General features: G+C 33.7%; 4 protein-coding genes across 8 annotated transcripts; 2 read left to right on the top strand and 2 right to left on the bottom strand.

The window, feature by feature from the left end:
- The first annotated feature begins 1,178 nt into the window (after positions 1–1,178).
- LOC107410837 (dynamin-2A) lies at positions 1,179–10,586 on the top strand. 2 transcript variants are annotated; one of them, XM_048479145.2, is made up of 22 exons: positions 1,179–1,689; positions 2,504–2,554; positions 2,670–2,790; positions 3,121–3,213; positions 4,011–4,072; positions 4,213–4,330; positions 4,436–4,778; positions 5,071–5,218; positions 5,429–5,530; positions 5,644–5,763; positions 6,259–6,342; positions 6,469–6,596; positions 7,037–7,121; positions 7,314–7,452; positions 7,665–7,741; positions 8,343–8,399; positions 8,603–8,750; positions 8,861–9,015; positions 9,273–9,386; positions 9,474–9,541; positions 9,716–9,888; positions 10,051–10,586. In XM_048479145.2, exons 1-22 carry the CDS (start codon positions 1,537–1,539, stop codon positions 10,299–10,301), a joined length of 2,790 nt encoding a protein of 929 aa, XP_048335102.1. In that variant the 5' UTR covers positions 1,179–1,536; the 3' UTR covers positions 10,302–10,586. The 2 variants fall into 2 exon arrangements, with proteins under 2 accessions (XP_048335102.1, XP_048335103.1); XM_048479146.2 differs by lacking the exons at positions 1,179–1,689; positions 2,504–2,554; positions 2,670–2,790 and having other exon boundaries at positions 3,127–3,213; positions 4,218–4,330.
- A 636-nt stretch (positions 10,587–11,222) lies between these two features.
- On the bottom strand, positions 11,223–13,477 carry LOC107410836 (probable glycosyltransferase At5g03795). The gene is made up of 4 exons (XM_048479550.2): positions 13,063–13,477; positions 12,763–12,980; positions 12,144–12,492; positions 11,223–12,041 (listed from the first exon to the last, which is right to left on the bottom strand). The coding sequence occupies exons 1-4, from the start codon at positions 13,351–13,353 to the stop codon at positions 11,379–11,381; spliced, it is 1,521 nt and encodes a 506-aa protein (XP_048335507.2). The 5' UTR covers positions 13,354–13,477; the 3' UTR covers positions 11,223–11,378.
- Positions 13,478–15,325: 1,848 nt separating this feature from the next.
- Positions 15,326–19,583, bottom strand: LOC107410835 (SUN domain-containing protein 4). Of its 4 annotated transcripts, none has more exons than XM_048479494.2 (5): positions 19,181–19,583; positions 18,135–18,320; positions 16,263–17,557; positions 16,049–16,134; positions 15,326–15,613 (listed from the first exon to the last, which is right to left on the bottom strand). In XM_048479494.2, the coding sequence occupies exons 2-5, from the start codon at positions 18,292–18,294 to the stop codon at positions 15,364–15,366; spliced, it is 1,791 nt and encodes a 596-aa protein (XP_048335451.2). In that variant the 5' UTR covers positions 18,295–18,320; positions 19,181–19,583; the 3' UTR covers positions 15,326–15,363. The 4 variants fall into 4 exon arrangements, with proteins under 4 accessions (XP_048335451.2, XP_048335453.2, XP_048335450.2 ...); XM_048479496.2 differs by having other exon boundaries at positions 18,135–18,355; positions 19,292–19,582; XM_048479493.2 differs by having other exon boundaries at positions 18,135–18,355; positions 19,181–19,581.
- Positions 19,584–23,904: 4,321 nt separating this feature from the next.
- On the top strand, positions 23,905–26,013 carry LOC107410794 (urease accessory protein F). The gene is made up of 2 exons (XM_016018264.3): positions 23,905–24,195; positions 24,877–26,013. The coding sequence occupies exon 2, from the start codon at positions 24,911–24,913 to the stop codon at positions 25,628–25,630; it is 720 nt and encodes a 239-aa protein (XP_015873750.1). The 5' UTR covers positions 23,905–24,195; positions 24,877–24,910; the 3' UTR covers positions 25,631–26,013.
- The last annotated feature ends 235 nt before the right edge of the window (positions 26,014–26,248 follow it).

The following is a 26,248-nucleotide window of genomic DNA, read 5'->3' as shown; positions in this document are numbered from 1 at the left end:
TACATGTGGAAAAGGAATTCATAATGATATCATCTAATTAGAGAAAATCTAGGACTACGCGTTTTATGGGCACGGTTTTAGATTAGAGTCCGTAGATATCCATTAAATTAATAATAATAACATTGGTTTTATATGTTATCAAAAGAAAACAGCATAATTAACAAAATTTGTTTTAATGCCATTCACCAAAAAAAAAAAAAAAAAAAATTGTTTTAATGCCTTGAACTGTTTAGTGAGAGCACTTATGATGGTAAAAGTAGAAGTTGACGGTTAGTATCATCACCAACATGTGACATAGATTCATTAACTTGTAATTGAAAGAGACACAGAAGCGCCCACTCCATTACTGCAACACGCATTTGCACAAGATCCAACTACTAGTAAAAACCAAATAAGCAAAAGGGTTCGGTTTTTTGAATTGCAATTCAACTATATATTTGATGACCAAACCCCAAAAAAAATATATATATTTAAATATATTTTCTTTTACCCAGGGAACAACTCAATAAAATAGTACAAAATTCTGATTCAGATTCTTTTTGTGCCTTGTTAATCTTATTTAAGTAAGACTTAATTGAGGGTAACGAAAATGAAAATGTTGGGATCTTAGCTCCATTTAGAGGGGAAAAAAAAAAAAAAAGAAGAAGGAAAAAAAAATGTAGACAATTTTTTTGTTCTTTATATTTTTATAAGTAATGATAGACTTTGAGAAGATCATAAACACATGGGTTACTACTAAAAGCAAAAAAAAAAAAAAAAAAGAAAGAAAGAAAGAAAGAAAAAACACATGGGTTATTACTATATGGAAAATTATTAGAGAATTTTTAAAACAATAATGAAATAAATAATTAGAGGCGAAAGGCTAACAGCTGGATATTTTATTTATTATTTTTATTTTTTTAATAAAATAACTGAGCTCGCCGTAAAAATTATCGTAGAAATACGTCAACGTTGAGAAATGGGGAAAAGTGATAGACAAGTGGCTGAAATATTACAAAAGATAGAAAACAGAAGAGGGTAAATAGTGGAAACAAGTCAATTACTTTTTACAAGAAGGAAAAAAAAACATACACGCACACACAGAATTCAGGGAGAGCGAGTGATTTTGAATTTCAAAATAAATAAAAAAAGGAAAAAGAAAAAGAGATGTGAAACAACCGGGTTAATGAAGCATGATTCAAAACAAGAAAGAGAGAAGATTGAAATAACATTTTCAAAACGCTAGAGAGAAGAGAGAGAGAGAGTGGGAAGAAACGGGAGGAGAGAGAGAGAGAGAGAGAGAGAGAGAGAGGAAAGAGGAAGAAAGGGGTTCTCCAACGTTTCCCTGAGCGAAAAACCCCTGTCTTCCTTCGCTTTGAAATTCCTTGAAAACCGTTGAAAATTCCCAGTTTGCTTAGCAAGCACAGGCAGAGAGAGATCTACTCGATTTCTCAATCTTTAGGGTTTCGATCCGATCCGAAGCTCTTTTGGTTTCTCTCTGCTCTGCTTGGACAACTAAGAATTTCGGATCGCTGTTTTTTTTGAATACTTTGCTCGATGGAAGCAATTGAGGAGTTGTCGCAGCTCTCCGATTCGATGCGTCAAGCTTCTGCTCTGCTTGCTGACGAAGATGTTGATGAGAATTCCAGTTCGAGCGGTTCCTCTCGACGTGTCTCTACTTTCCTAAATGTTGTCGTTCTCGGCAATGTTGTAAGTGAACCTCGTCCTTTTCTACGTTATCACCGCTTTTCTGGTTTTTATACGATACATTATCGGTGCTGCTTTTTTTTTTTTTTTTTTTTTTCACTTAGCTTTGATTCATTTTCGTGTTAGCATAGTAGTTCGGGTGGTTGGGTCTTTATACTTTCAGAGAGCACATATTGATTCATTATAATTTGGTTGGATTTGTTCCTCTCTGTTTAATGTTTAGATCTTTGAATCTGGTTTGTGTTTGGATCTTTAGCGATGTTGGTTCATGTGGTTAGGATTGATAACTGCTTCGGTCTTGAGGTCGGTTCCTCATATGAAATTTATCTTGTTGGCGAGATGACTTGAGAAAGGAAATGGGTCATTGCAGCGGACATAATATTTTCTCCTACTCATTTGATTTCAGAGTTCTTTTCAAGTTTAGTTTAGTTTAGTTTTTTTTTTTTTTTTTTTTTTAAATTTTCAATTTTTTAGAAATTAAATGTTGTTGCCTTCCGAGATAGTCGGACAGCGCAACTTGTTTCGTCTATTGAATTGCAGACTTGGTCCTTGCATGGCGAATGATATCTAATGGGTCCAACTATTACATCGTGATCTTTTCCCTCTTTTTAGAAGCACCAATGCTCGTTGGTGCTTCTCTGAAACGTTGAAGTTTCTTTAGTAATTTTTCCTTATGAACTGTGAGGAGCTATTTGATGATTAGTCTATATTGCTAAGTGTTAAATCTTGATAATTTTATTACAGTGGTTATTCTCATAACTGTTTGGAGATCCTTATGCATCTTCTTTGAACCTTTTTTGGTGCTCATAATGTTCAGGGTGCCGGTAAATCAGCAGTTTTGAACAGTCTAATTGGACATCCTGTTTTGGTAAGTTGAATTTGCATTTTAAAAGTAGGATCCTTTTTTATTATTTTTTCTATCTGATAGGACTGCATAGAAGTTTCTTCTTTATTCTGAAGTTTTATTTCTCATTTACTTTCAGCCAACTGGTGAAAATGGTGCAACTCGGGCTCCCATAAGCATTGATTTACAGAGGGATGGTTCGTTGAGCAGCAAATCAATTATATTGCAGATAGATAATAAATCTCAGCAAGTTTCTGCGAGTCTGTATTTCAACTTCATGGTTTACTGCTAATTTTATTTTTGTGGTCTTTAATCTGTAATGGGGACCTTCTTTGACAACTTTAAGAGTAAAACTGATTTGCCTTGTGTTTTTCAAATGGCCCCTAATATTTGCATGGGTAATTCCATGTTGATGTTTTCATCACTTATAACCTCTTTGTGATATGTGGACTGTCCATGCCCGTTATAAATTAAAAAATTTAGAATTCCTTAGATATAAATGTTAAGTTGTTAATTTTCACCTTTAATTGCATTCTTATTGTTTTTCTTTTGTCTGATGTGGTTTATGGTATTATTCTTGTTTTCTGAAGGCGCTTTACGGCATTCTCTTCAAGATAGGCTGAGCAAGAGTTCCTCAGGAAAGAGCCGAGATGAAATATATTTAAAACTACGCACAAGTACAGGTTGGTTCATGACCAGTAGCCTTCAGATTATTTTTAGCATTGTCAATAATATGATCTATAAGGTATTATAGTACTGTGTTGCCTTTTCTGTTCTTTTGAATTTCTTTTCTGAGATATAATACTCTTTTTGTTGATGACTTGTTTGGAGCATCCATTTAAAGATAGCTAATCATTAATCAACTTTTTCATGCTATGGATGTATTTTACTTTGACCTTGTCTCAATTCACAGTACAATGTACGGGGTGTTACTAAATGATAGGGATTTCCTTGACTTAGGTATTTCTATGAGCTATCATGCTTGGACTTTTATATAAACTTTGGTAACCATTTATGCAAAATCAACACATAGAGACTAGAGAAATTTGAAGATAAAAATTTCTTGACTTAAGGTATTTCTACAGTTATCATGCTTGGACTTGTATAGAAACTTTGGTGACTATTTGTGCAAAATCAACACATAGAGAATAGAGAAATATGAGTTTTAAAATTTCAGGCATTTGTTATTTTGGTTATTTAGTTGGATGATACACATGGTTTATAGTTTAACAGTTTGTAGATTGATTCTGTAATCTTAAAATTTTGCGACATCGACCTATAATTCATACTTTCCTCTCATGGGCTGTAAGATTTGGAAGTTTTAATGTATTTTAATGAATATTGAATATCAATGCTACATGTATTATGAACTATGTCCTAAATTTTATATGTGTTGTTTGGACTCCCTGCTTTTATTTGTTTATTTTTTGATCTCTTTGATATCAATCTTAACATATTCATTTATTTAAAAAATTTTCAGCACCTCCCCTCAAATTGATTGATTTACCTGGGCTAGATCAGCGGATTGTGGATGAATCAATGGTAAGTGGTTCCTATCAGCTCTTGGACCATTTGACTGAAGGATTATATGGCAATTATGTTTTGTTTGACGTGTTCCCTGTGGATAGCAATTTTTTTATTTTATAAAAAAATATAGTAAAGTTTTTATATTCTTTGCATAGGTTAGTGAATATGCTGAACACAATGATGCAATCTTGCTAATTATCATCCCTGCTGCACAAGCACCTGAAGTCGCTTCATCTCGAGCACTCAGAATTGCCAAGGAGTATGATGGAGATGGTGAATTATTCTTCCATTTGTCATATTTCCTTCTCCCCACGAGTATCTGTCCTTAAAATGTTAACCTATTAAAGGTCTATTGCTGAAATTAAATGTTGATTGCAGGTACAAGAACTATTGGTGTGATTAGTAAAATAGATCAAGCTGCTTCAGACCAGAAAGCTCTTGCTGCAGTCCAGGCTCTTTTATTAAATCAGGGTCCATCAAGAGCATCTGATATCCAATGGATTGCTCTAATTGGCCAATCAGTTTCGATAGCTTCAGCACAATCTGGATCTGTTGGTTCTGAGAGTTCCTTGGAAACAGCATGGAGGGCCGAGAATGAAAGTCTCAAGTCCATTCTGACTGGAGCTCCTCAAAGCAAGCTGGGAAGAATAGCATTGGTGGATGCTCTAGCTCAGCAGATTCGTAATCGTATGAAAATCCGGCTCCCAAACCTCCTCTCTGGGTATAAACTTTTTCAGAATGCTGAATGGCTTACTGCTTATATCAAGTATAGATATATATATACACTTTTATTTTCCTATAGAATATTAATGCATCTTCCGTGTAATTATTTTTATTTTTTGGTTGTTTTTTGTTTATAACTTATTAAAATGATTTAGTGGTTTTGGGCAGTTAATTTCATCATCTTATTGATAGCTCAGTCTAGGTTCACATGTCTTTTCCTCCCAAAATGTGTAACCAGTTTTTGACACTTGATCAGGTTCATTTATTTGTCTTTCTTAACCTAATTGCAGGTTACAGGGTAAGTCTCAAATTGTTCAAGATGAGTTAGTGAGGCTTGGTGAGCAAATGGTGCAAAGCGCTGAGGGCACCAGAGCAATTGCTCTGGAACTTTGTCGTGAGTTTGAGGATAAGTTTCTCCAACACATCACATCCGGAGAGGTGAGTTTTATAAGCGCTTGAGATTCTTGTGGTTTGAACCTTCTGTTTTCCTACAATTTATTGTATTATACACAAATTAAAAAAAAAAATAATGATTAGGTAAAGAAAAAAAGAAATTTTTGATGAAGGTCCACATCATTGCAGCTGTATCGAAATACCTTTTTCTCATTCCTTTCAGTAGTATGGCTTTCTAAATTAATTTTATTACAGGGTTCTGGATGGAAAATAGTTGCCAGTTTTGAAGGAAATTTTCCTAATAGAATCAAGCAGCTTCCATTAGACCGACATTTTGATATCAACAATGTTAAGAGGGTATGCAATTGTCACACACTTTGATCTCATAACTTTTTTTATAGTGTATTTTTTTTTAAGAACTTTTGTAAATGTTTTTTCATGATCATTTCTTTTCTTTATTTTTTTGTTAGATTGTTTTAGAAGCAGATGGTTATCAGCCATATCTCATATCGCCTGAAAAGGGTTTGAGATCTTTAATAAAGGGTGTCTTGGAACTTGCAAAAGAACCATCACGCCTTTGTGTTGATGAGGTAAACCTAGCTATTCATTGTCTTTTTTTGTAATAATTTGAATGCAAGTTGTTTGAGTAGTCGTAGCTCTAATGTTTGAAGGGTCTGTGTTTTCTTTTAGTGGGATATGGAACATTTGTGTTTGGTTAGCTGTAATCATTTAATCTCTAAGTTAATACATGGACCTTTTGAGCTGACTTACTTCTACATGATGGCTTATGTATATGATATGTTGGTCTGCGGTTTCATGTATCTTTTTCCTTCAATAGACTGTTTCAATTTTCTTTGCCCCAATATTTTCTTTGCTATTGTTCCTGACATTATATGCTTAATGAGTAGATTTTCTCTAATGAAAAATGTTATATTATTTGATGAGTGATTTTAGAGAATGAGATCTATGATAATGAAGCTTTCCTTCCAGTGTTAGCTGTGTGATTTTATCTGAATTATTTTGATCTGACACTCACAGATAATGCTTTTATAATTAATGGAATTCGTGGGTGATTGTTATAATAGGTACACCGTGTGTTGGTAGATATAGTGTCTGCAGCTGCAAATGCTACCCCTGGTCTTGGCAGATATCCTCCTTTCAAGAGAGAGGTGTGTTCCTTTTTATATGTGCTTTCTTCTTGTGTTTTTTTTCTTTAATTGCACGTGGTGGTTGGTTGTATTCTTAAAAACCTTCATTCTTAAAGTCTTCTTCTGTTTCTCTTAATCTGTTACAAGGTTGTGGCCATTGCAAGTGCTGCGCTAGATGGATTTAAGAATGATGCGAAGAAAATGGTGGTTGCATTAGTTGATATGGAGCGAGCTTTTGTGCCTCCCCAGCACTTCATTCGTTTAGTTCAAAGGAGGTACCTAGATTTGCTATTTGCCCCATAGTGCTTGTGTGATTAACTCAAAAGTATTTAGGATAAAAAAAACTCTACTCAAGTGTTTGTGCATGTCCACTGTTGTAAGGGCTTAAATAGCCTTGTCGTTGTCTGGTATTTCTTGAGAATTAACATTATCTAAATCGTCGAGTCCATTTCGTTATTATTCTTTCTCTCTTCTCCCTCACATTCCTGCCTTTTTGTCTCACACGAAAAAAGCAATTTTTGCCCTATTAGTTAGCATGTGTTAGCATTAACGAGTTGCATGGACTATTTATATCATAAGAAGAAGCGTTTTCATGAATTCCATAGTTTTTGTCAAGTATTAGGGTTTTTTATTTGTATCCTGCTTCAAATTTTATTTATTTATTTACTTATCTGCAGCTTAGTGATTTGAGTTATTAACTTTTAATTTACTGCAGGATGGAGAGACAGCGCCGAGAGGATGAACTCAAGAACCGATCTTCAAAGAAAGGACAGGAGGCAGAGCAATCGATACTTAACCGGGTAGAGCAAACAATACTTCCTGGTCTATTTTTATACTCTAAATTGATGTGTAATAGATTGTCATCTTGAGTAGCTATGTGGTGGTTTTATTTTTACCTTGACAAGTTAGTCCCATGTTTCCCCCCCCCCCCCCCTTTTCTTTTCTTGATTTGTTGTGCTTGATTAATATTTTTTTTTTCTTCCATATCTTAGGCTAGTAGTCCTCAAACAGGTGGTCAACAAACTGGTGGAAGTTTGAAGTCATTGAAGGACAAATCTGACAAAGCTGAGAAAGAATTACCAGAGGCTTCTGGTTTGAAGACTGCTGGTGCTGAAGGAGAAATAACAGCAGGTATGTATAAAATATCAGTACTGGTTATTAAGTAACAATGAAATATGTTTAGTTTATACAAATTATAAGAATACAGACTGCATTCTCTTCAAATGTTATAACATCTTGTGGTCTAGGCTTTCTATGGACATTTGCTATTTGATTAACAAGGTATATTGATTGTTAGAAATTTTTTTGCTTATCAATTATTTTTATTTTTTGGTTGTGTTTAGGTTTTCTTTTAAAGAAAAGTGCAAAAACTAATGGATGGAGCAGGCGATGGTTCGTTTTGAATGAAAAGACTGGGAAGGTCTGTTGTACTTGATTATTATAACAGAACTTTTGATGTTACATATCTGCCTGACATGAGAGATATTTCATTTACACAAGGATCTTCTCCAGTGTTTCATGGCTTGACTCTAAGTGTGGATGCTTATCTAATGAATCAAAGTATCATAATAAAATTCTTAGCAGAATCTTGTTTAGGTTTGCACCATTTTAGTGGGTTCATTGAATAAGAATGAAAGCTGTCTTTTTTTTTTTTTTTTTTTTTTTTTTTTTTTTTGAGTTTTGTATGTCCTTATATGGCAAGTTCCATGGTGGTCTACTTAAATTTTTTATTTGATAGTGTTGTGTATGCAAGTTAAAAGCTCTTGATGTGTTGACATGTATATGTTGTATTTCTCTAACTCTATTTCTATGATTATTCCACTTTAATAGTTGGATATACTTGCCCATGATGTCTTTATCTTGGGGCAAATTTCACAATTTTATTGACAAATACTATTTGGATGTTATAAAAACATGATTTTGATGCATTGCAGTTATGAAATTCCTGAGGTTCATGCAAGAGGTTGTTTGCTTGCATTCATTGCATGTATTTTTGGACTAAATGGTATTGTTTTTGACAGCTTGGTTACACCAAGAAACAAGAGGAAAGACATTTCCGCGGTGTCATCAGTTTGGAGGTATGGAGAAACAGCTTCTTGCACTTTTCAAATCTCAGATTATCTCTTGGAGTTATTCTTGAATTCTCAATATTGACATGGAAGACTTTCTTTGCCTGCTCAATGAGACTGTAAAAGTAGTTGGAACAGTGAACCTGCTATTCATCAAGATGATATTCATGCTTGCAATGGCTTTTTTGATGAATCATCCATTTTTGTTGCAGGAATGTAATATCGAAGAGGTTTCGGATGAGGAAGATCCTCCATCAAAGAGTTCAAAGGACAAGAAGGCTAATGGGCCAGATTCTGGAAAAGCAACCAGTCTTGTCTTTAAAATCACTAGCAAGGTTGCATATAAAACTGTGTTGAAAGGTATCATCTTTTCTCTACACATTTTTATAATTCTGGCTTGGAATTTTCCCTACTTTATATGTGATGTTTTATGTTACAATTGCCTCACTGGATATCCATTTATCTTGCAGCACACAGTGCCGTTGTTTTGAAGGCTGAAAGTATGACCGACAAGAATGAGTGGATAAGTAAGATAAGAAATGTTATTCAACCTTCTAAAGGAGGAAAGGGTGCATCCACTGAAGGTGGTGTTACCTTACGGCAAAGTCATTCTGATGGTTCTCTTGTGAGTTACCGATTTAGCTAAATTTTATGGCATTGCAGTTTGAATTGAAGTTTCCTTCGTCATTATTATTGTTGTTTTTATCTGTTGGTTGTTTGTACTTTATATTGCTGTTATTGGGAATTCATCGAGTCTTTCTCCTCTCAGATTTAGATAAAGCCTGCTAACCTTAATTCTTGCCTTAAACATGTGCAAAAACACTATTGTAGAAAGTAAAGAAATTCTGGAGTTTTGAGTTATTTTTTGATTTCGGTATGAAGGATACAATGGCTCGTAGACCTGCTGATCCTGAAGAAGAACTCAGGTGGATGTCACAAGAAGTACGTGGTTATGTTGAGGCAGTTTTGAACAGTTTGGCTGCTAATGTCCCCAAGGTAAGTGATGGTTGATATTTAGTTATTCGCCGTTACTCTTTCCTGTGAAAATGTTTTAATAAGTATTGTGCTTGATTGGCTGAGCAGGCAGTTGTTCTTTGCCAAGTGGAGAAAGCAAAAGAAGATATGTTAAACCAGTTATATAGCTCTATCAGGTTGAGCTTTTGCTTACTTGACATGTTGCCTTTTGTTAAATGAATATGTTCCATTGTTTCATGCTAATTGTTGTTGATGCTGATTTTCCATGAAATCTGCATTGACAGAAATATAGTTCTCTGTTATTTTTGTCATTCCAAAGTGTGACGGTATTTATATTTGTTTGTCGGTAGTTCTCAAAGCACAGCAAGAATCGAAGAGCTGCTTCAAGAAGATCAGAATGTCAAGCGTCGGAGGGATCGCATCCAAAGACAATCATCCCTCCTTTCCAAATTAACACGTCAACTTAGTATTCATGATAACCGTGCATCTGCAGCCTCCAGCTGGTCTAATGGTGGTGGAGCTGGTATGTGGCTAAAAAGCTGTTCGCATTTGGTTCATTTATTTGAAAAGATATAATATTTTGCGGCACCTCTGTGTTCAAGAAGTTAATTATCTTGCCATGTTCTAGTTTTGGTCTACTAATTATCTTCGATTCTTATGCATTTATGTATCTTTTACTTTGCAGAAAGCAGCCCAAGAACACCTGGTCCATCAGGTGGTGATGACTGGAGATCTGCATTTGATGCTGCTGCTAATGGCCCCGTTGACTACTCCCCTAGAGACAAGCCTAGATCCTCATCCAATGGTCACAGTCGACATTACAGTGACCCTGCACAGAATGGTGATGTGAACAATGGATCAAACTCTGGAAGCCGTCGTAATACTCCTAATCGGTTGCCGCCTGCACCACCACAGTCTGGCTACAAATATTTCTAAATGAGCGGACAGATGACTATCACTGCATTCTTGGTGAGTGACCTGTTCAGCCCCACCGTGATTTTTCTAGTAAAATCATTAGGGAAGAGAGAGAGAGAGAGAGGTGTGTACATAAAAGATTAATATATATATATCTGTGGTGATTCTTTCAGGTTTTTTGAGTAATTTTTTTTCAGTATTTTTGAAATTTTTGTAAAATTTTTCATTGAATTTTCATTTCCTTTACACGCTTCAAAAATTTAATGGACCAATGCGTGAAATATATATGATATGCTATTTTACCCATCTTTTTTTTGTTTTTTTGTTTTTTCCAAAAAAAGAAAAGTAAAATAAGAAGGTAATTAAACTCCAATTTTGAGGAATCGAAGTCAAGATAATAATTCTTGTGGTACTGGGATATTGATACTATAGATGGTTAGGATACGCAATGAGTTACTGTAAAAAGTAAAATCTCATCATTTTTGGTATATATATTATATGGTCTGCGGTACTGCATGTCCTATTTACTGTCTTAGCAGAATGTTGAAATCCCTCTCTGGCCAAAAATTTTCTTGCCGATGGTCTGACCTCTGCCATCTCTATCCACAAACCCAACACCCCACGGTCAGTCATGCGTAATATTTTTCTTTAAATTTATTGATGTTAAGTAATATTACTGTTCGGGTTTTACACAATATAAATTTTTTAACTTACCTGAGTTCTCTATCATAGTAAAATATTACATTTTAATCATGTTTAACTAATTTTTGTTCCTTTTTTTTGGTGATTTTTTTTTTTTAACTATACTTGGCTAGAATCTGATTTAATTATTACCCCAAACAATAAAAAAAGAATCTAATTGAATTTCGAATTTCAACAGATTGAAGTGATAGCCGTTTCTAAAATAATGGTGTTAGTGTTGTAAAAAATAGCCCAAAAGCAAAAGTACAAAATTAACTATTTTCATATGTTGATTTATTGGTTACATTGTCAAACAAATTTCGCTACCATTTTGGAAAACTTGGGAATGTGGTTCCCTATTAAGAAGACTGAGCGCAAGCTCATTTCTCTTTTACATGCAACAATTTTATCAAAACACTAATCCTCTATCCGTACATTCAACCTCCTGAGCCAAATAGAGTGAACAATCATATGGAAAACATCGAATCTCGTTGGTGGTCCATTTGCTACAAAATGCTTCTGCACTTGCTTAACTCTTCTCTGCATTCTCAAATATTGACTTTGAGATATTCCCGTTAGTATTCTTTTGATATTTGGTATATCCTTCACCTGCACCTGTACAGAAAATGACTTCCAATTGAGAACATCGCTGAAAGGTGGTACATAACTATCCGAAATCAATACCGGAACACATTCTGCATATATGGCTTCCACAACTCTGGGGCTTGCCACTTCATAGCCACTGGGACACAAGCAAAATTTGCTCTTCTTCAGCATCAAGTCGTAAGAGACTCCCTTTGGAAGTTGATCATAAACTTGCACATCTTGGTCTTTTCCTTTCCATTGCTCTAGAAGGAGGTACCTTATATGGCCATGTAGACGGCCTGCAAAGAAAGCAAGAATTGGTCTGCGTGATGGCGAAAAACCCCCAATTAGTCCTTTGATTTCCCCTGTTCGAAGGTGGATTTCTGGGAATGAGACATCTTTAGATGGATTAAATCCTTCTGAAGTATTTGCATTGCACAGAACTCTAATGGACTTGTTGAACAAGTGTGGGACATAAGAAGATGTGACAGGCCCCTATGAAAACATAAAGTTAATTTAGATTACAAAAATCTTAATTATAAGTATAAAATAAATAAAGTGTATATATGGAACATATATCTGTACATTATTGCTTACCCAATCATGGCAAGAAAGCATAAAATGATCGGCACCAAGGCTTCGATTCCAAAAGGGATGTTTATCAGAAATGATATTGATATAGTCGGTAACAGCACGCTTCATGGCTGATCTATCACGGGTATCTGGCACGTAGAGGTACTGCACCATCTTGACCACACTAAATGGTAGGAAATAAATAAGGGCCTCATCGGGATTTTGGGTTCGGTATTTGTTTCCCTTTTCCATCTCATGGATGAACCTTCCCTCTGTTGAATATATGCTTTTACACGGTCCATCATGAAACATTGGAGGATCTCCTTCTTCGTACACATATATCTTGAAAAGCTTTTCCATCTCCAAGTAACTCCTGCAGGGTTTTTTTATTATTATTATGTTTTGATGATTAGAAACTAATAAAACAATTAGTAACATGGATTTGATGATCAGTAACTAATAAACAACTAGAAACATACGCAACTGAGTATGCAAATAGGCCATACAATATCTAGTAGTGAGGATGCAACTCAGGATATTGTGCAGATATACATTCTACAGTATGTTGTAAGAAGTATATCCTTCTTTATTTAGTGTCCTCGTTTGAGTGGACTGTACATATAATATATATATATATATATACCTGTGGAAAGCATTTGCATTCCTGTATATTGGGCCTTGGGGAACATAGTCGGGGTCATCATCAGTCGATGTTAGATTTCGAACTTGAGCAGCTTGTCTAATGGAGGATCGGGCTCTAGCTAAACTTGCTTCTAGTTGCTCTAACCTGCTATGTCTCTTTGTAACATTTGTTGAAGTGATAGAAGTTTCATTATTCTTTATCATCTCTTGTTTCTCACCCTAAAATCCAACAGCAAGAGAACATTTATTAAGAATAACAAGGACGAAAATAAGTCTCTAACAACGGTGAAAAAGTACTTACAACTTGAGGGAGATCAAGAACTGTTTCGTTGGGTTTTGAAGAAGTTAATGGAGATTGTGCTGCTACAAGTAATTCAGAAGGCCTTTTGGTAGACAAAACTAGCGGAGCATCAGTGTAACCCAGAAGTTTGTCGGCTTTCCATGGTGGCCATGACAAATATCGTGCTTCACCGAGTGTAAAAACAAGTATTGAGATCAGAAGCAGAGGCAATACAAGCAACAGAACCATAAAGGAATAAGAAGGCCACATGTATGAAGAAGAAGAAGAGGATGGTTTATTAGGAGGCTTCATTTCTTCACTCTACGATGTTCCAATAGAGGCAACAATATATCACACTAATTAATAAGCGATGTGGGTGGATAGGATTATAGTGAGGGATTCATTTCTTTCAATACTAGATATTCCTATCTGAGAATTTGGGTTATTCGTTTCGGCAGCATATAAGCTGTAAAAGTTCTATAGGGATTATGTGGAGGAGGCAGAAAGCTAATTAAGCTCATACGTTCTTTTAAGATGTTCAACATGCAGTGCTTTTACTTCATAAAGTTGATATCTCGAACCTTTTTTTTTTTTTTACAATGATCCAAATGTTTTACCTCTTTTTTCCTTAAAAACAAATTCGCTCTAACTTTCTTAATTACTTTTATTTGAATGTACTTCACTTTTCCAAAATAAAGACTTATTAACAGTTTTATATCTTTTACGTCAAAGTGGGATTAGTATCAGAATATGAAGTGTTATATCTTTTACGTCAAAGTGGGATTAGTATCAGAATATGATACTAAGCTTGTATCTTAAAACAAAAATGATACTAAGCTTGTAGATTTATAAAATTAATATAAAACTTTTTTCTTTAGGTACCTTTTTAGGAAGCTTGTAGACAACAAGATTCTTCTATTCAGAATATAAATCTATTCCCAAGAGCTGAAAATAATCAACCAAAACAGTCAAAACTAATTGAAGAAAAAAAATTATTAAACAAAGAAGCAACCTGCAAGTATTAAACATTTGGAGTCTTAAACGAGAAATATGTTCGAAAAATATATTATTTTTAATAGTTGTGGAAAGTGGAAAACAGTGCAGGGAGTGGAAGACATAATTTAATTTTGCCGTACAAAAAGAAAATTTTAAAGTTGGTTGTTGGACACAGAAAATTAGGAAAAATTTCATAAGTTTTGAGTTTAATAATCATACAAATTTCAGGAAATCTAAGATATCGGAGTTTGGACTCCGTCACCGTCACGGCCACCTGCTTGTTAATACTCAAGCTGATAGTTAGTTTTCTTATCAAAATTATATTCTTTATTACTGATAATCTAATAAAACCCCATTTTATTAACAATTTATATATATATATATATATAACTCGTGTTCTAAATTCCATGTCTTTTTTTATAATTAGCAACGGATTATAATAAAAACTAAAGTAAAACAAAATATATTAGGATTGAAAGTACATTTTAAGCCTAAATGGTAAATAAATTTTTTTCATCTTACATGATAAAAATATACGTAATATATATAATTTCTTTAGACTCGAACTTGATGGAAAAGTAGTTACTAGGATATTAAAACTTACTAACTCTACGCCTAGTAGTTGAACTTTTTTAGACAGGGGCGGTGGTAAATATCAACAGTTCCTGAGATTCGAAATCATTTCTTTAATGCACATGCAGAGCAACAAGTTCTTGGTACTGACATTAATAACGAAAACATTTATAAGTTTGCAAAAACAAATAAATAAATAAAAATTGTTGCCATTCCAGTTTCTTCACACGTGCCTAGAGCCCAACAGCAACCCAATCGACCAGCCCTATCTCGAAAAATGCAATGAAAACCACTAAAATTTCAAATATCATGACATGAAACATTCGTCAATAAAATCCGACTAGGAATTGCCTATTATATTTTGACTTGTGGCACTGATTCTCTGCTATATTTCAAGCGGCATAATATTATTAATTTATTTCCAAAAAATAAATAAAGCGGTATAATATTCAGGTTTTATTTCAACCATGAGGCAGTCAACATTTGCCTCCTTTGTCAACTAATTTTGGTTCCCTTTGCGCTAGATTTGTTTCCGGCTAGTAAGGATGAGAGATCCGTTTAAGCCCAATTCATATTGGTCTCGTTCTCACAATTGGGCTGCTTTTGCTTTCCAGTTCTAAAATATTTGGGCCCACTGTCTAAAATGAGAATCTTTTTGCAATTATAGCCTTTTATTACTTTTATAATCGCAAACTTATGTAATGAAGTACAAGCATTCAAGTTGAAGTGCTCCAGGATGTGTTTTACTATAAATTATAATGCAAGTATGAATAGGATAAGGGTACAACTCAACAATAAGAAAAACCAGGAAGAACCCGTCGAACAAAATTTCCCGGAATTATTTGTTGTTCTTTGAACACTCAATGCCATATAAACACTAACCGCCATGTCTAGAAAAAACCTCAAAAGTGCCAATAACGAAAAAATTATACACACAACGAATATTACTATATTCTTATCCTCTATAGAATTCTGCCTCTCCCGAACCTTTTCGACCTCGGATCTGCATTTCAATGGCAATTATTAGCTCACAGAAATATGGGGTTGGGGGAGGGAAAAAAATAATAATAAAAAAAAAATTAAAAAAAATAAATCCTCAATTAGCTACCATTACCCCCTAGATGTTCCTAATAGGCCTCTGCTTATGTTTTTTTGAGAAAACAAACAGATGTATAGGCTCCAATACACTTCTAATATATTGGTATACTTAATTACCCCTTTTAAGTCTTTCAATATGCTTTTCTTCTAGTATATTGGTATACTTAGTTACCACTTTAATCTTTCAATTTGACATCTTTTTTTCCCCTCCAAAGAGTAAATTCTCTTCTAAGATCATATATACTTTCAAATACAACATAAGAATCAAGTTATCTGAAAGCTCAAACTGCATAAAAGTATACAACTTCAAATTGTTTATTGCTTAAGAACAATTTGTCACCTGAGAATGGCATTGTCCCTGACTAAATTATCCAACTGAATGGATGCAAGTGACTTCCACGAATTAAGATCGTCAACATCTTTAGTCTGCAAGGGCAACAAAACAATGACAAAATGAATAAGGCAGAATGGTAACTATAATACTAATACGAAATTAATTGTTATTATAATGATGTTTATGTAGAAGAATTCCATCAGACAAGAGGTTCACATACAATGCTGCCCTGGCTTTCAAGTAGATTATGTATGTCTGCTCTTATCTTCTCTAGAAGTCTATCTTTATCTCCTATATCTTTGTCAATTTCTTGGAAAATATTTCCATATCTGGAAGTCAGTTCCTCAAGGTATCGCTCCAGAACAGATAAATTTATATCCAATGCACGAACTTTCTGCATCAGTATTTTAATAACAGTGTCACCAGGCATCCTTCCGACTGGTTGATGACGCACTTCTTCAACAGGATCAGGCACATTACTTTTCACAATTTCATGGTTCACATTAGAGCTACCACTTGCTGTCTGAGGATCCATTTCTTTATTGATATTTTGATATTGATAATCACCACCAGGAGCCTCTGGCTCAGATGATACTGATTTCTGGTCACTAGCTGGTCCCTCAGATTTTAATGTGTTATCTTGAACAGATATCAAGTCCTCAAGCATTCGCTCAACAGCATCCACTCCATAAACCTCAACAACACTTAGTGTACAGTAAAATTCTGAACCGTAATGGCTTAGAAGATTTAGCTTTAGATATCTAACCCATTTGGGCTCCGGAAGAACAAACCGCTGTGCTAGCTTTACATTTGTAGAATTGAAATTCCCAAGTTTGATCCATTGGTCTGTTGGATAAACCAAACTGCCAAGCAGCTCAAAGTCTTTTAAATTAGAAGAATAATGTTCGAAGTTGCCTATTTCTATTGTGTCCACTAAGGTTTCTTCTGAAAGTTCTATAATAACGAATTTCTCTTCTGCAGAACATGGATTACGAAGGTACTTGTCCTTATCTCTGCCTAAGATATTAGAAGCGCCCTTGGCTTCCTTGTTAAAAGCCAACACCTTTGCTCCCTTTGATGCCGAAGCATAATTGTATTCTGTACCCCCTGGCTCCACTTTATGCTTTATACCCCCTGATGGACCAATTCCAGATTTACTTTTGGAACTATAAGTTTTGCTCTTAAATTCATCAAGCCCAACTGGCACCACATGAGACAGGCGGTCAATTTCAGGTTTTGTGCCTGAACTAGAATTCTCTCTCTTAGATTGCTTCCCAGAAGCTGAGACATAATTTTTACTTGCTTCATCTGAGGCATCATCTTTCACTTCTTTAGCATCAAGTAATTCACCACTTAAACTACTGGGAGTAACACCATTTGCAGACAAACCATCAGACGAATGGATAGAGTCAGTTTTTTCAAATGAATGTATATCCACAGAATCAGTGTATTTACCACTGTCCAGCTTAGTTTCATTCCAAGTTGATACGTCAACTGGGCGTACCACAGCTCCATCTAAATCCACAAAAAAGGATTAGCTAATAAAAAGAACATAGTAAATTCCAACAGGCAAAAGGTTATTAATGAAAAATAGCAAATTCATTTAAAAAATACACATACTGAGGACGTCTTTGACTAAAGTTTTAACATTGTTGCTAAAGATGGCTTCCAAAAAAGGGTAACAACAGATGATGTTTTCTGTTTTAAATATTTCTTTAGTATGTGACCTAAAGATAGAAAAGAGTTTTGGAAGAAATCATCTTGACATTTCTTACTTAGACACTAAACATTAGAGGTTTAAAAAAAATAAATAAATAAATTTAAAACTGCAAAATAACGAAGCTAAACTTGCCCAGTTCTATTAAAACCATATCAAATTGTCAAAGGTATTTAGCACCTGGCTCACTGACTCAGTATCATAACAAATAACAGAACACTTCTCAAACCAAAAGTACTCAAACTCAAACAAAGTGCATAAAGAAAAATGGTGATATCATAATCACTATTTCTCATTAAAATCTGAGCCAACTTAGTGCTTTACATACTAATAAAAGGTTTGAGGAGCAATATATAAGGGGAAAGCTCAAATTACCTCCGAAACCATCGCCATGACTGATCCATAAATTGAAGATGAACAAAAGCGCCCATAAAAACAAAAGTAAAGACAGAGACACCTTGCACTTATGATTTCTTCCAGTGAAAGCCTTCTCTAAAGCTCTTCTTTGTAGAAGAGCTCTACGTGACCTCTGCATTGCACATCAACCCGGTGCACTGCTAACTGCTTACAAGTAGAGAAAGATATCAAGAACTAACCTGCATAAAATAGCAACAAATAGTTCAAGGCTTTGCTTTAAGATGTAGACTTAAATTTTAAATATTTCATTTAAAGAAATAAAAAAAAAGAAAAAGAAACAAAGAAAGAGACAAACATATTATATTGCTTTTAGCTAAACCTTCCACTGGAGAAAATGAAAGGCACTATAACTGGCATTACTGAATTAGTCAGAAAATTATTTAGCTTGCAGATTCAGCCATGTATTTTTCATATCGATAAACATATGTAATAGGTACTCTTCGACAGAATAAATGAAAGTTTTAGATTGTAGATGAAGCTGAAGACAATAAAAAGCAATTACAATTCTTAATAGGATAAAACAAGAAGTAAATTACATAACACAAAAGGCTTATGAACCAGGTCACACCCACCCCAGTAAACCGAAAAGAGTATCCTCCAAAAAAGCCAAATTTACCTTAGCAGCCAAGCAAAACGGTCTTTCTTTCAAAAAAGAAAGAAACTGTTTCACCAAAGCCGATGGTGAAGTGACCAAAACCAACCCAAAAAAAAACCACCAACTAGGAACTCGATTGACCCGGCTATTTAACACCAAAAGAATCCGACATCTGAGACACAATATTACATATATTGTATACATGCAACATGCATGTGTAAAAGCAGATCTTTAATAAAACTTAACAACCCCATAATTCAAATTGAATTGAAAACAAAATCCCATATCAGATCCACTGCTAATTAATTGCTTGTAACGACAATACACAAAAAAAAAAATCCCAAGGTTTAAAAGAAGAAAAAGCAAAAAGCAAACAAATCAAGAAAGAATCGGATGCTCAGATTATGACCTGGATATCTGAAGCAGTGGATATTGGGATGGTGAATTAACAAGGAACAAATTTCGGGTTGAGAATTTTCGAGATCAACGAAAGCAAACTAGAAAAGGAGAGATGCATAACAGAGAAAAGAGAGCGCAGGAACGGCGTAGTCTAAGGAGATTATCCGAGCTGGCTTGCGGGCTGGTCATCGACTTCTTAATATATTCTTCATCTTCCTCTCTCTCTCTATCGCTTTCTCTCTCGTAACGGCTTTGCTTAGCTAAAATTTCCAGCCAATGTTTTTTTTTTGTTTTTTCTCTCTCTCACTCTCTAAATTTTGAATTTTTTTTTTTTAAGTAATTTAAAATTTGAATCTTTTATGAAGACGCAAAGCCTCTCTTTCTCTTTCTCCCTAAGCAAAAGATTAACCTCTCTCCTCCTAATACGCTCTAAAAAGTTTTAACCTTTCGGCAATTATTTTAAAGATTGCAACTTTTTGGGGTAAAATCCAATGCAACTGTGTTGTATCTTGAGAGAGCAGATAAAATGGTGTCTCAATCCACAGTAACATTTATGTCGATTTTACCCCGAAATCTCTCTCTTTCTAGGAATTTCTAGGATTTGGGATTTCAAAAAGCTAGAGGGTATGGATCAAAATACGCAACAGACTATGCATAAGAGATTATCCAAAGAAAATAATTTAAAAAAGATAATCATCATTCCTTTGGGCTCTTCATCTATATTCGCAAACATTATTATTATTTTTATTACAATATTTCTACGGGGTGTGTCTTGAATCCATAATTAGATGTGACTTGTGAGGGCTTACCGAATATATATTGCTAAATACTGGGAATTTATTTAAGTCAAGTCAAGAATATGGTAAATTTTGTTGTAAAAAATTATAATAATAATATGGAAAGTTCTATAAAATAAAATTGTAAAACAATAATGATAAGTTTGATATCATAAATTATAAATAATAAATATATATTTAGATAGTGATAAAGTTAGTAAAAATTTAATTTTTTTAAAAAAATAATTATTTTATTTTATTTGAATATTTATTATGAAATAGAAAAATATAAACACAGTAAATTAGATTTATGCTGATATAGAAAAATATGTGAAAAAATTATTTTCACATATAAATATGTTATTTTAAAAATTTTTAAAATAATAATTTTTATTTTTTTAAATATATATTTATTTTTAATTTATTATACAATATTAAATTTAATTATTTATAAGTTTCAATTTTTCTATTATTTATTAAATATATTAAAAAAATTAATTTTTAAAAATTTAAATCTTCAAAATCAATTTATCTTTCAATTTTAACACTTTTCAAGACAAATGATAATCGACAGTAACATAATTTTGTTTATTTTTTTCCTTTGTTTTTCCGACAATTTTTGTTTATTTATTTTTTTTGGTATAATGTGTATTCGACATCTTGGTGTTGCTTAATACTCCATTTTCTAGCTATAGTTCTAAAATTTGGCATATTCTGCCTTTCAATAATATTTTTAAAGATAATTATACCCATCTTCTCACACAAAACTAAATTATTAATAAAAATAATAGTATGAAATAATGTAGCTTTTTATTTTTTATTTTTTTATTTTTTTTATTTATTATTATTTTTTGTTATGGAGTTTTTCAGGTAGGCAGTATACAAAATACATTTAACAATTTTACTTAGAGATTCAAAAAGTTGAGATTGGCCCATACATACTTATGAAGTGACTACGCCTTTATTTGTCAAAACGTCTAGATTACTTTCCATCAATCTCGATAGACGTTTAGGTCACTGCCAAATAAATTAGTCAACTCGTTTCTCCTTGTCGAATCTGAAAAGAAAAATTAAACCAAAAAACACTTATTCACGCTTATTTATTAGCATAACTTTGATACATAAAGATTTTAATGTACAAATTGCCATATGCCACCCAAAGGTTCAAAATTCAGTCCCCTTAAGCACTGTTTAACACATGCAAAAGATTGTAAAGGTTTGAGTTAGAAAATTGAAATTGATTTTATTCGTGTATCATAAATAAATTAAATAAATTTTAATATAAGGTGCAACTTTGAGATAAAATGTATGTTACTTCTTTTTTTTTTCTTTATAGCAACTGGGTAAGTGAATTATTTTAAAAAAAAGCATGTCGGTAAGTCATCAATATCTAAGCTATCTATCTAATGTGGTATTGACAAGCATTAAAAACAAAAATTGTAATTGACAAACTACCGTGGTGGTTACGTGTTGTAGGACACGTCAGTTTTGAAGCATATCGAAATTGAAGACAATAATGATGCGAGTGAACCAATTACATTATAACACGTCAAATGTAGGCAGGTGATGGTGAATCCTGGGTGCGATTATCCTTTACACGCATTGAGAGGTCACCAATCTTCACCACTCTATCTCTCTCTCTCAAGCATTCAAGTGGTATCCAGGTTGGTGGTCGGCAAAATGAAGTGTAACCGAGTCATTGGCCCGCAAATCTATTAGTGACGTGGAATAAGTGCATTGCCACCATCTTTGTCACCACGTGTACACAGCTGGATAGTTCCTCCCCTGCCCCCCGATTTTCAGGCTGAAACCTTTTTTTATATAAAGAGTTTACACATTAAACTACAAATGTATCGTTTCATTTGGTTTTAATTTTCTTTTCTTATATACTTTTGCGTTAAATGAATTTGAATAGAAAATATTCTATGAAAATTAACTTTGGATGACAAATGTATCTTATAATAATTGTTGTCAAATATAACTCTCAATACTTAATTAAAGTTATATGCAATTTTTGTTTTTGTTTATTTATGTTTTTGAAAAAGAATGTGATTAACTAAAATAAAAAATCTATAATTTGTGTGAATGATTGAATGGAAATTCATGGTCACTCGAAAAAAAAAAAATATTTGTACTTCTATTGTCTAACATGTATCAACTATATATATCACAACCAGAGCTAGCTAATACTCTAATTCCAAGCTTTTATAATTCTTTAATTAGTTTATGTGATTATTAATTAGTATTTACTTGCTAAGGGCACTACTGAACTTTGATATGGTATTAATATCACGCTGTTTTACTGCTTTTTGCCTTTTTTTTTTTTTTTTTTTAACACTTGAGTTTTATGCTTTCTTGATTTTTTTAAGCACTTAGTAATAAAAAAAAATTAATAATAATAAGAGCTTAAAACAACATTATTATATGTATAATTGTATACATTGTCAATGAACTTTTAAATGCAGTGAGAGTCCTTTCCAAAAGAAAAAAATATTGCAATGAGAGTCTTTGTATTAGTACTCTTTTTATTTTTTACCATGTTATCAATTTTGAGATCGCTAATTAAGGGGAAAAAAATAAAAATAAAAATAAAAGCAATTTTCCTGTTTGCATCCACCCGAACTTTGAATGCGGTGAGAGGTCGTGTTATACACATTTCTCTGATCCATCAAGAAATTATGAAAGATGGTAATAGCGATGTTGCGAGGAGACTACTGACTCGTTCTCATCTATGAAGAATAAAGGGCAAAATAAATTCAATTAATATGTGAAAAACGGTAATCCATATTGTTGCATCGTTTATAGTATTTATATATACCCCATATATATATATATATATATATTAAAGTTTCAGCAAATAAAACAAAATATATTAAAGTTTATTCAGAAAATGAGGCATTTTAATGAAAAAAAAAAGAAAAAAGAAAAAAATACGTATTATAATTTATTGACATCCACCAACATGAGCTATTATTTGTTAGCATAAGTCATCGTGTCTTCAATTCAATACACAAACAAAAATGGATCCATATGGATCATGGCAGAAAGAATAATAGCTAATTATAACAATCAACAAGTAGAGCAATTCCATAAGAATTGACTGAAAAAAGTATTATTCACCCAAAAAAAAAAAATGATTGAAAAAAGTATTAAAGTTTAGAGATTGCTGGTGACTTGATTTAACTGAATATGGATGTGTCCGTATTGAATCAACTAAAATTGGTGATAGGACAAGGGAAGTGATTTTTTTTTTTTTAAATTTATTCTAATTTAGTTTTATTTATTTATTTATTTTTTTTGTAAATGACCAGGGATGTGATAATGATTATCGCTGACAAGGGCGAATAAAAAGCATTCATTTTCATGGGAACTCTAGGAAAAGGATTATGTTGATTATTTTTATTTACTTCCTTGTGAGGTTTGCTTAGCAGGTTGGCCATGGATAGGTATGCTAGATGGATGATTCAATGGCCCAATGACAACATAAATGCATAAAGTATGGGATTGATTGTGTCGACTAATATGGTCACAAACAATATATGAGTATGACCACGAACAATTTCTATCTTTCGCTAAAAACAAAGTGACAGTAATGGCGTCATTTAGTCAAGAGTGTAGTGGATAGGCATGGAGATATCATTCATAGCTCAGAATTTTGACATGGTATTCCTCCCCATAGCAGCAAGCTCACAGCAATATTAATCATTCACTTTGCAAAATGGATAACAAATTGCTTATTCCTTTTGTGAATGCTAATTACGATTTTTGATAGCAATTAGTCTTTGGCAATGGCAAGCAAATGTGATGCACTACAGATTTTGTAAGAGTTCATAGATACATCATATTGTCTACTGTCTAACATAAGTTGCCTAAAACTCGCCCTTTGTTTTTTCTGACGGTGGGATTGTTTTTTTTTTTTTTTTTTTTTTTTTTCCCAAGTTTCTGTAATTTTTTTTTTTTTAAATGTTGACAAATTATGGGCATTATTAAAATTGTTATTATTATTTTTGGATGAAAATTTAAATTTTTATTTTGATATTAAAAAGAGATCGAGAATAATTGAAGAGGACTGTTTTTGGGTCCATTCCATAAAAGACACCTAAAACGGCAGAAACTGCAATCCTCTTCTGCTTGGAAGCCATTAGGCTTTTTCCTCCGCCGCGCTACTTTATAGTTACGGTCGCAATCACCCTTCGGCTTCTTTCAATCGCTGCTTCCATAGTTTGGTTCCGAGGCTGAGCGCTTTTAGGTGAAAATCCTCTCCTATTATGTCCTTTCTTTCCAAAGCTTTTTCAACACCTGTTATTACTGTCTAATAAGCATGTTGTGCAATATTTGACCTGAGATTCGGTGATTTTTTATGCTCGATCAGTTGGTCTACTTTTCCTGTCGTTGAAACTAATAATGGCTGAGTTGATTCAGTATTCCCCGGTTGACTCGTCGCAAAACTGTGAGGGGCCGACCCGTTAATTGGTCTGCTTTCTGGATTGGGCCTCGGGCCTGACTAATTGGGCTGGACCTATAGACCTACGTTAGAAGCCCACTAATTTTTATTCAATGAGAGGCATATCAAGTTTCCGATTATTTTAGTTATATGTAGATACATTTAATAATTTAGTATTTGAATGAAGTTAGCTAGTTCACTTCACTGGCATATATAAACGTTTCCCTCTATTTTTCCTTTCTTAGCTAAAATTTTAGTTCACTGGCTATGCACTTAGCATATTGCAATTTTAGTATCTTTCTACATCTTTAGCACCAACTTATCTAAAGGAGAGTAAAGAGTGATTCATTTATTTATTTATTTTTATTTTTTTGGTGAATAAAAAGTGATTCAATTAATTCCTATGAAAAGCAAACTATTGTATTTTTAATCCCTAAATTTTTCTCCTAGTTTAATTGTTTTATCATCTGTATATATAAATCCCAGACTCCCATTTAGCTCTTTCCAATTTGAGGATCAAATGGAAATGAACAAAGAAACCGAGAAACCTGCTTCATTAGACCCTCTTTTACAGTGGAGCCAATGGCAACTACTAGATTCCATCCTCCCAACAGGTGGGTTCGCTCACTCTTTTGGTCTCGAGGCAGCAATCCAAGTTCGCATAGTCACTGGTCCTGAAGATCTCCAAACATTCATAATCCATGTATTGGAAAACACTGCAAGCTTGCTCCTTCCTTTCGTGTATTCTGCAACCTTGTTACCTGAAATGGAGAACTGGCACAGACTTGATAGAATGCTGAATGCCATGCTGACCAATGAAGTAGGTAGAAAAGCGTCCATTTCACAAGGCTCTGCACTAATGAGAGTGGCTGCATCAGTGTTTTCAGAAAACCCTTCGCTTAAAACCATGAGGGAAGCTTGTCTGGGTTCTGGGATTGTTTCTTTCCACCATGCTCCAATCTTTGGTCTTGTTTGTGGACTTGTTGGGTTGGACAGTACTACTTCTCAGAGAGCTTACATGTTTGTAACAATGAGAGATGTTATATCTGCTGCAACAAGACTGAATTTGGTAGGACCTTTAGGTGCAGCTGTGCTGCAGCATCGGATTGCTCCTGTTGCTGAAGCTATACTTGCTAAATGGATGGACCGTGATGTCGAGGAATCATGCCAAAGAGCTCCTTTGCTTGATACCGTGCAGGGTTGCCATGGCTACTTGTTTACTAGACTGTTTTGTTCTTGAAGTCTCATATATATTTAATGCCCCAGAGGTGGTTTGGGGTGAACTGTTGGTACCAGTTCTACATTTTCTCTCAGTGGACAAAGGAGAAAAGGGTTCAGTGGGGAAGCAGATTGTAACATGAGAAAAGAGTATCTACATCCACGTCCTGATCCTCTAAAAAGGGTTAGAAGAAAGAATGGAGGCCTAAGACTGGTGCTCAGCGGTCTTCCAAGTAGCATGCTTGGTCAGGTCTTCCTTTTATTCTATCTGCTTGATAATTTTATAATGCCTGGAGCTTTTCTTGATTATGAAAAGTGAATGGATCTGTCAAACTTAAATTTGAAAAGGTATGTCTGGGTTAACTAAATGCTATCTTTATAGTAAATGGAGCCATTTGTTTGTTACTGAGGAAATTGTTTTTTCTTAGTGTTATTGTCTGAAGTATGATATCAATTGTTTTGATTTGTCAATCAGAAACAATAAAGTTCTGAATTTTCTCTATAAAGATTTTGAAAGAACAATCTAGATGACAAAATATTGTACGCTCTTTTAAGTTTATTAATTTTGGTCTAAGTAGGAAAAACAAAGTAAAAAACAAAAAAGAAAGTTTATCTGGTCTAAATTAAAGAGCATTTAAAT

Source organism: Ziziphus jujuba, chromosome 7 (genome assembly GCF_031755915.1).
Source record: "Ziziphus jujuba cultivar Dongzao chromosome 7, ASM3175591v1".
Classification (NCBI taxonomy): Eukaryota; Viridiplantae; Streptophyta; class Magnoliopsida; order Rosales; family Rhamnaceae; genus Ziziphus; species Ziziphus jujuba.
The sequence above is the reverse complement of the archived record's forward strand: the minus strand, read 5'-3'. Positions and strand labels throughout refer to the sequence as shown.

Coding starts and splice junctions, on each gene's coding strand:
- LOC107410837 (XM_048479145.2), top strand. CDS start 1,537: ATGGAAGCAATTGAGGAGTTGTCGCAGCTCTCCGATTCGATGCGTCAA. Junction 8,751..8,860: donor ATATAAAACTGTGTTGAAAG/GTATCATCTTTT, acceptor TTTATCTTGCAG/CACACAGTGCCGTTGTTTTG. Junction 9,542..9,715: donor CAGTTATATAGCTCTATCAG/GTTGAGCTTTTG, acceptor GTTTGTCGGTAG/TTCTCAAAGCACAGCAAGAA.
- LOC107410836 (XM_048479550.2), bottom strand. CDS start 13,353: ATGAAGCCTCCTAATAAACCATCCTCTTCTTCTTCTTCATACATGTGG. Junction 12,981..13,062: donor TTCTTGATCTCCCTCAAGTT/GTAAGTACTTTT, acceptor GTTGGATTTTAG/GGTGAGAAACAAGAGATGAT. Junction 12,493..12,762: donor AATGCAAATGCTTTCCACAG/GTATATATATAT, acceptor AAAACCCTGCAG/GAGTTACTTGGAGATGGAAA.
- LOC107410835 (XM_048479494.2), bottom strand. CDS start 18,294: ATGCAGAGGTCACGTAGAGCTCTTCTACAAAGAAGAGCTTTAGAGAAG. Junction 17,558..18,134: donor TCATGGCGATGGTTTCGGAG/GTAATTTGAGCT, acceptor TTGTGGATTTAG/ATGGAGCTGTGGTACGCCCA. Junction 15,614..16,048: donor AGGGACAATGCCATTCTCAG/GTGACAAATTGT, acceptor ATTGAAATGCAG/ATCCGAGGTCGAAAAGGTTC.
- LOC107410794 (XM_016018264.3), top strand. CDS start 24,911: ATGGAAATGAACAAAGAAACCGAGAAACCTGCTTCATTAGACCCTCTT.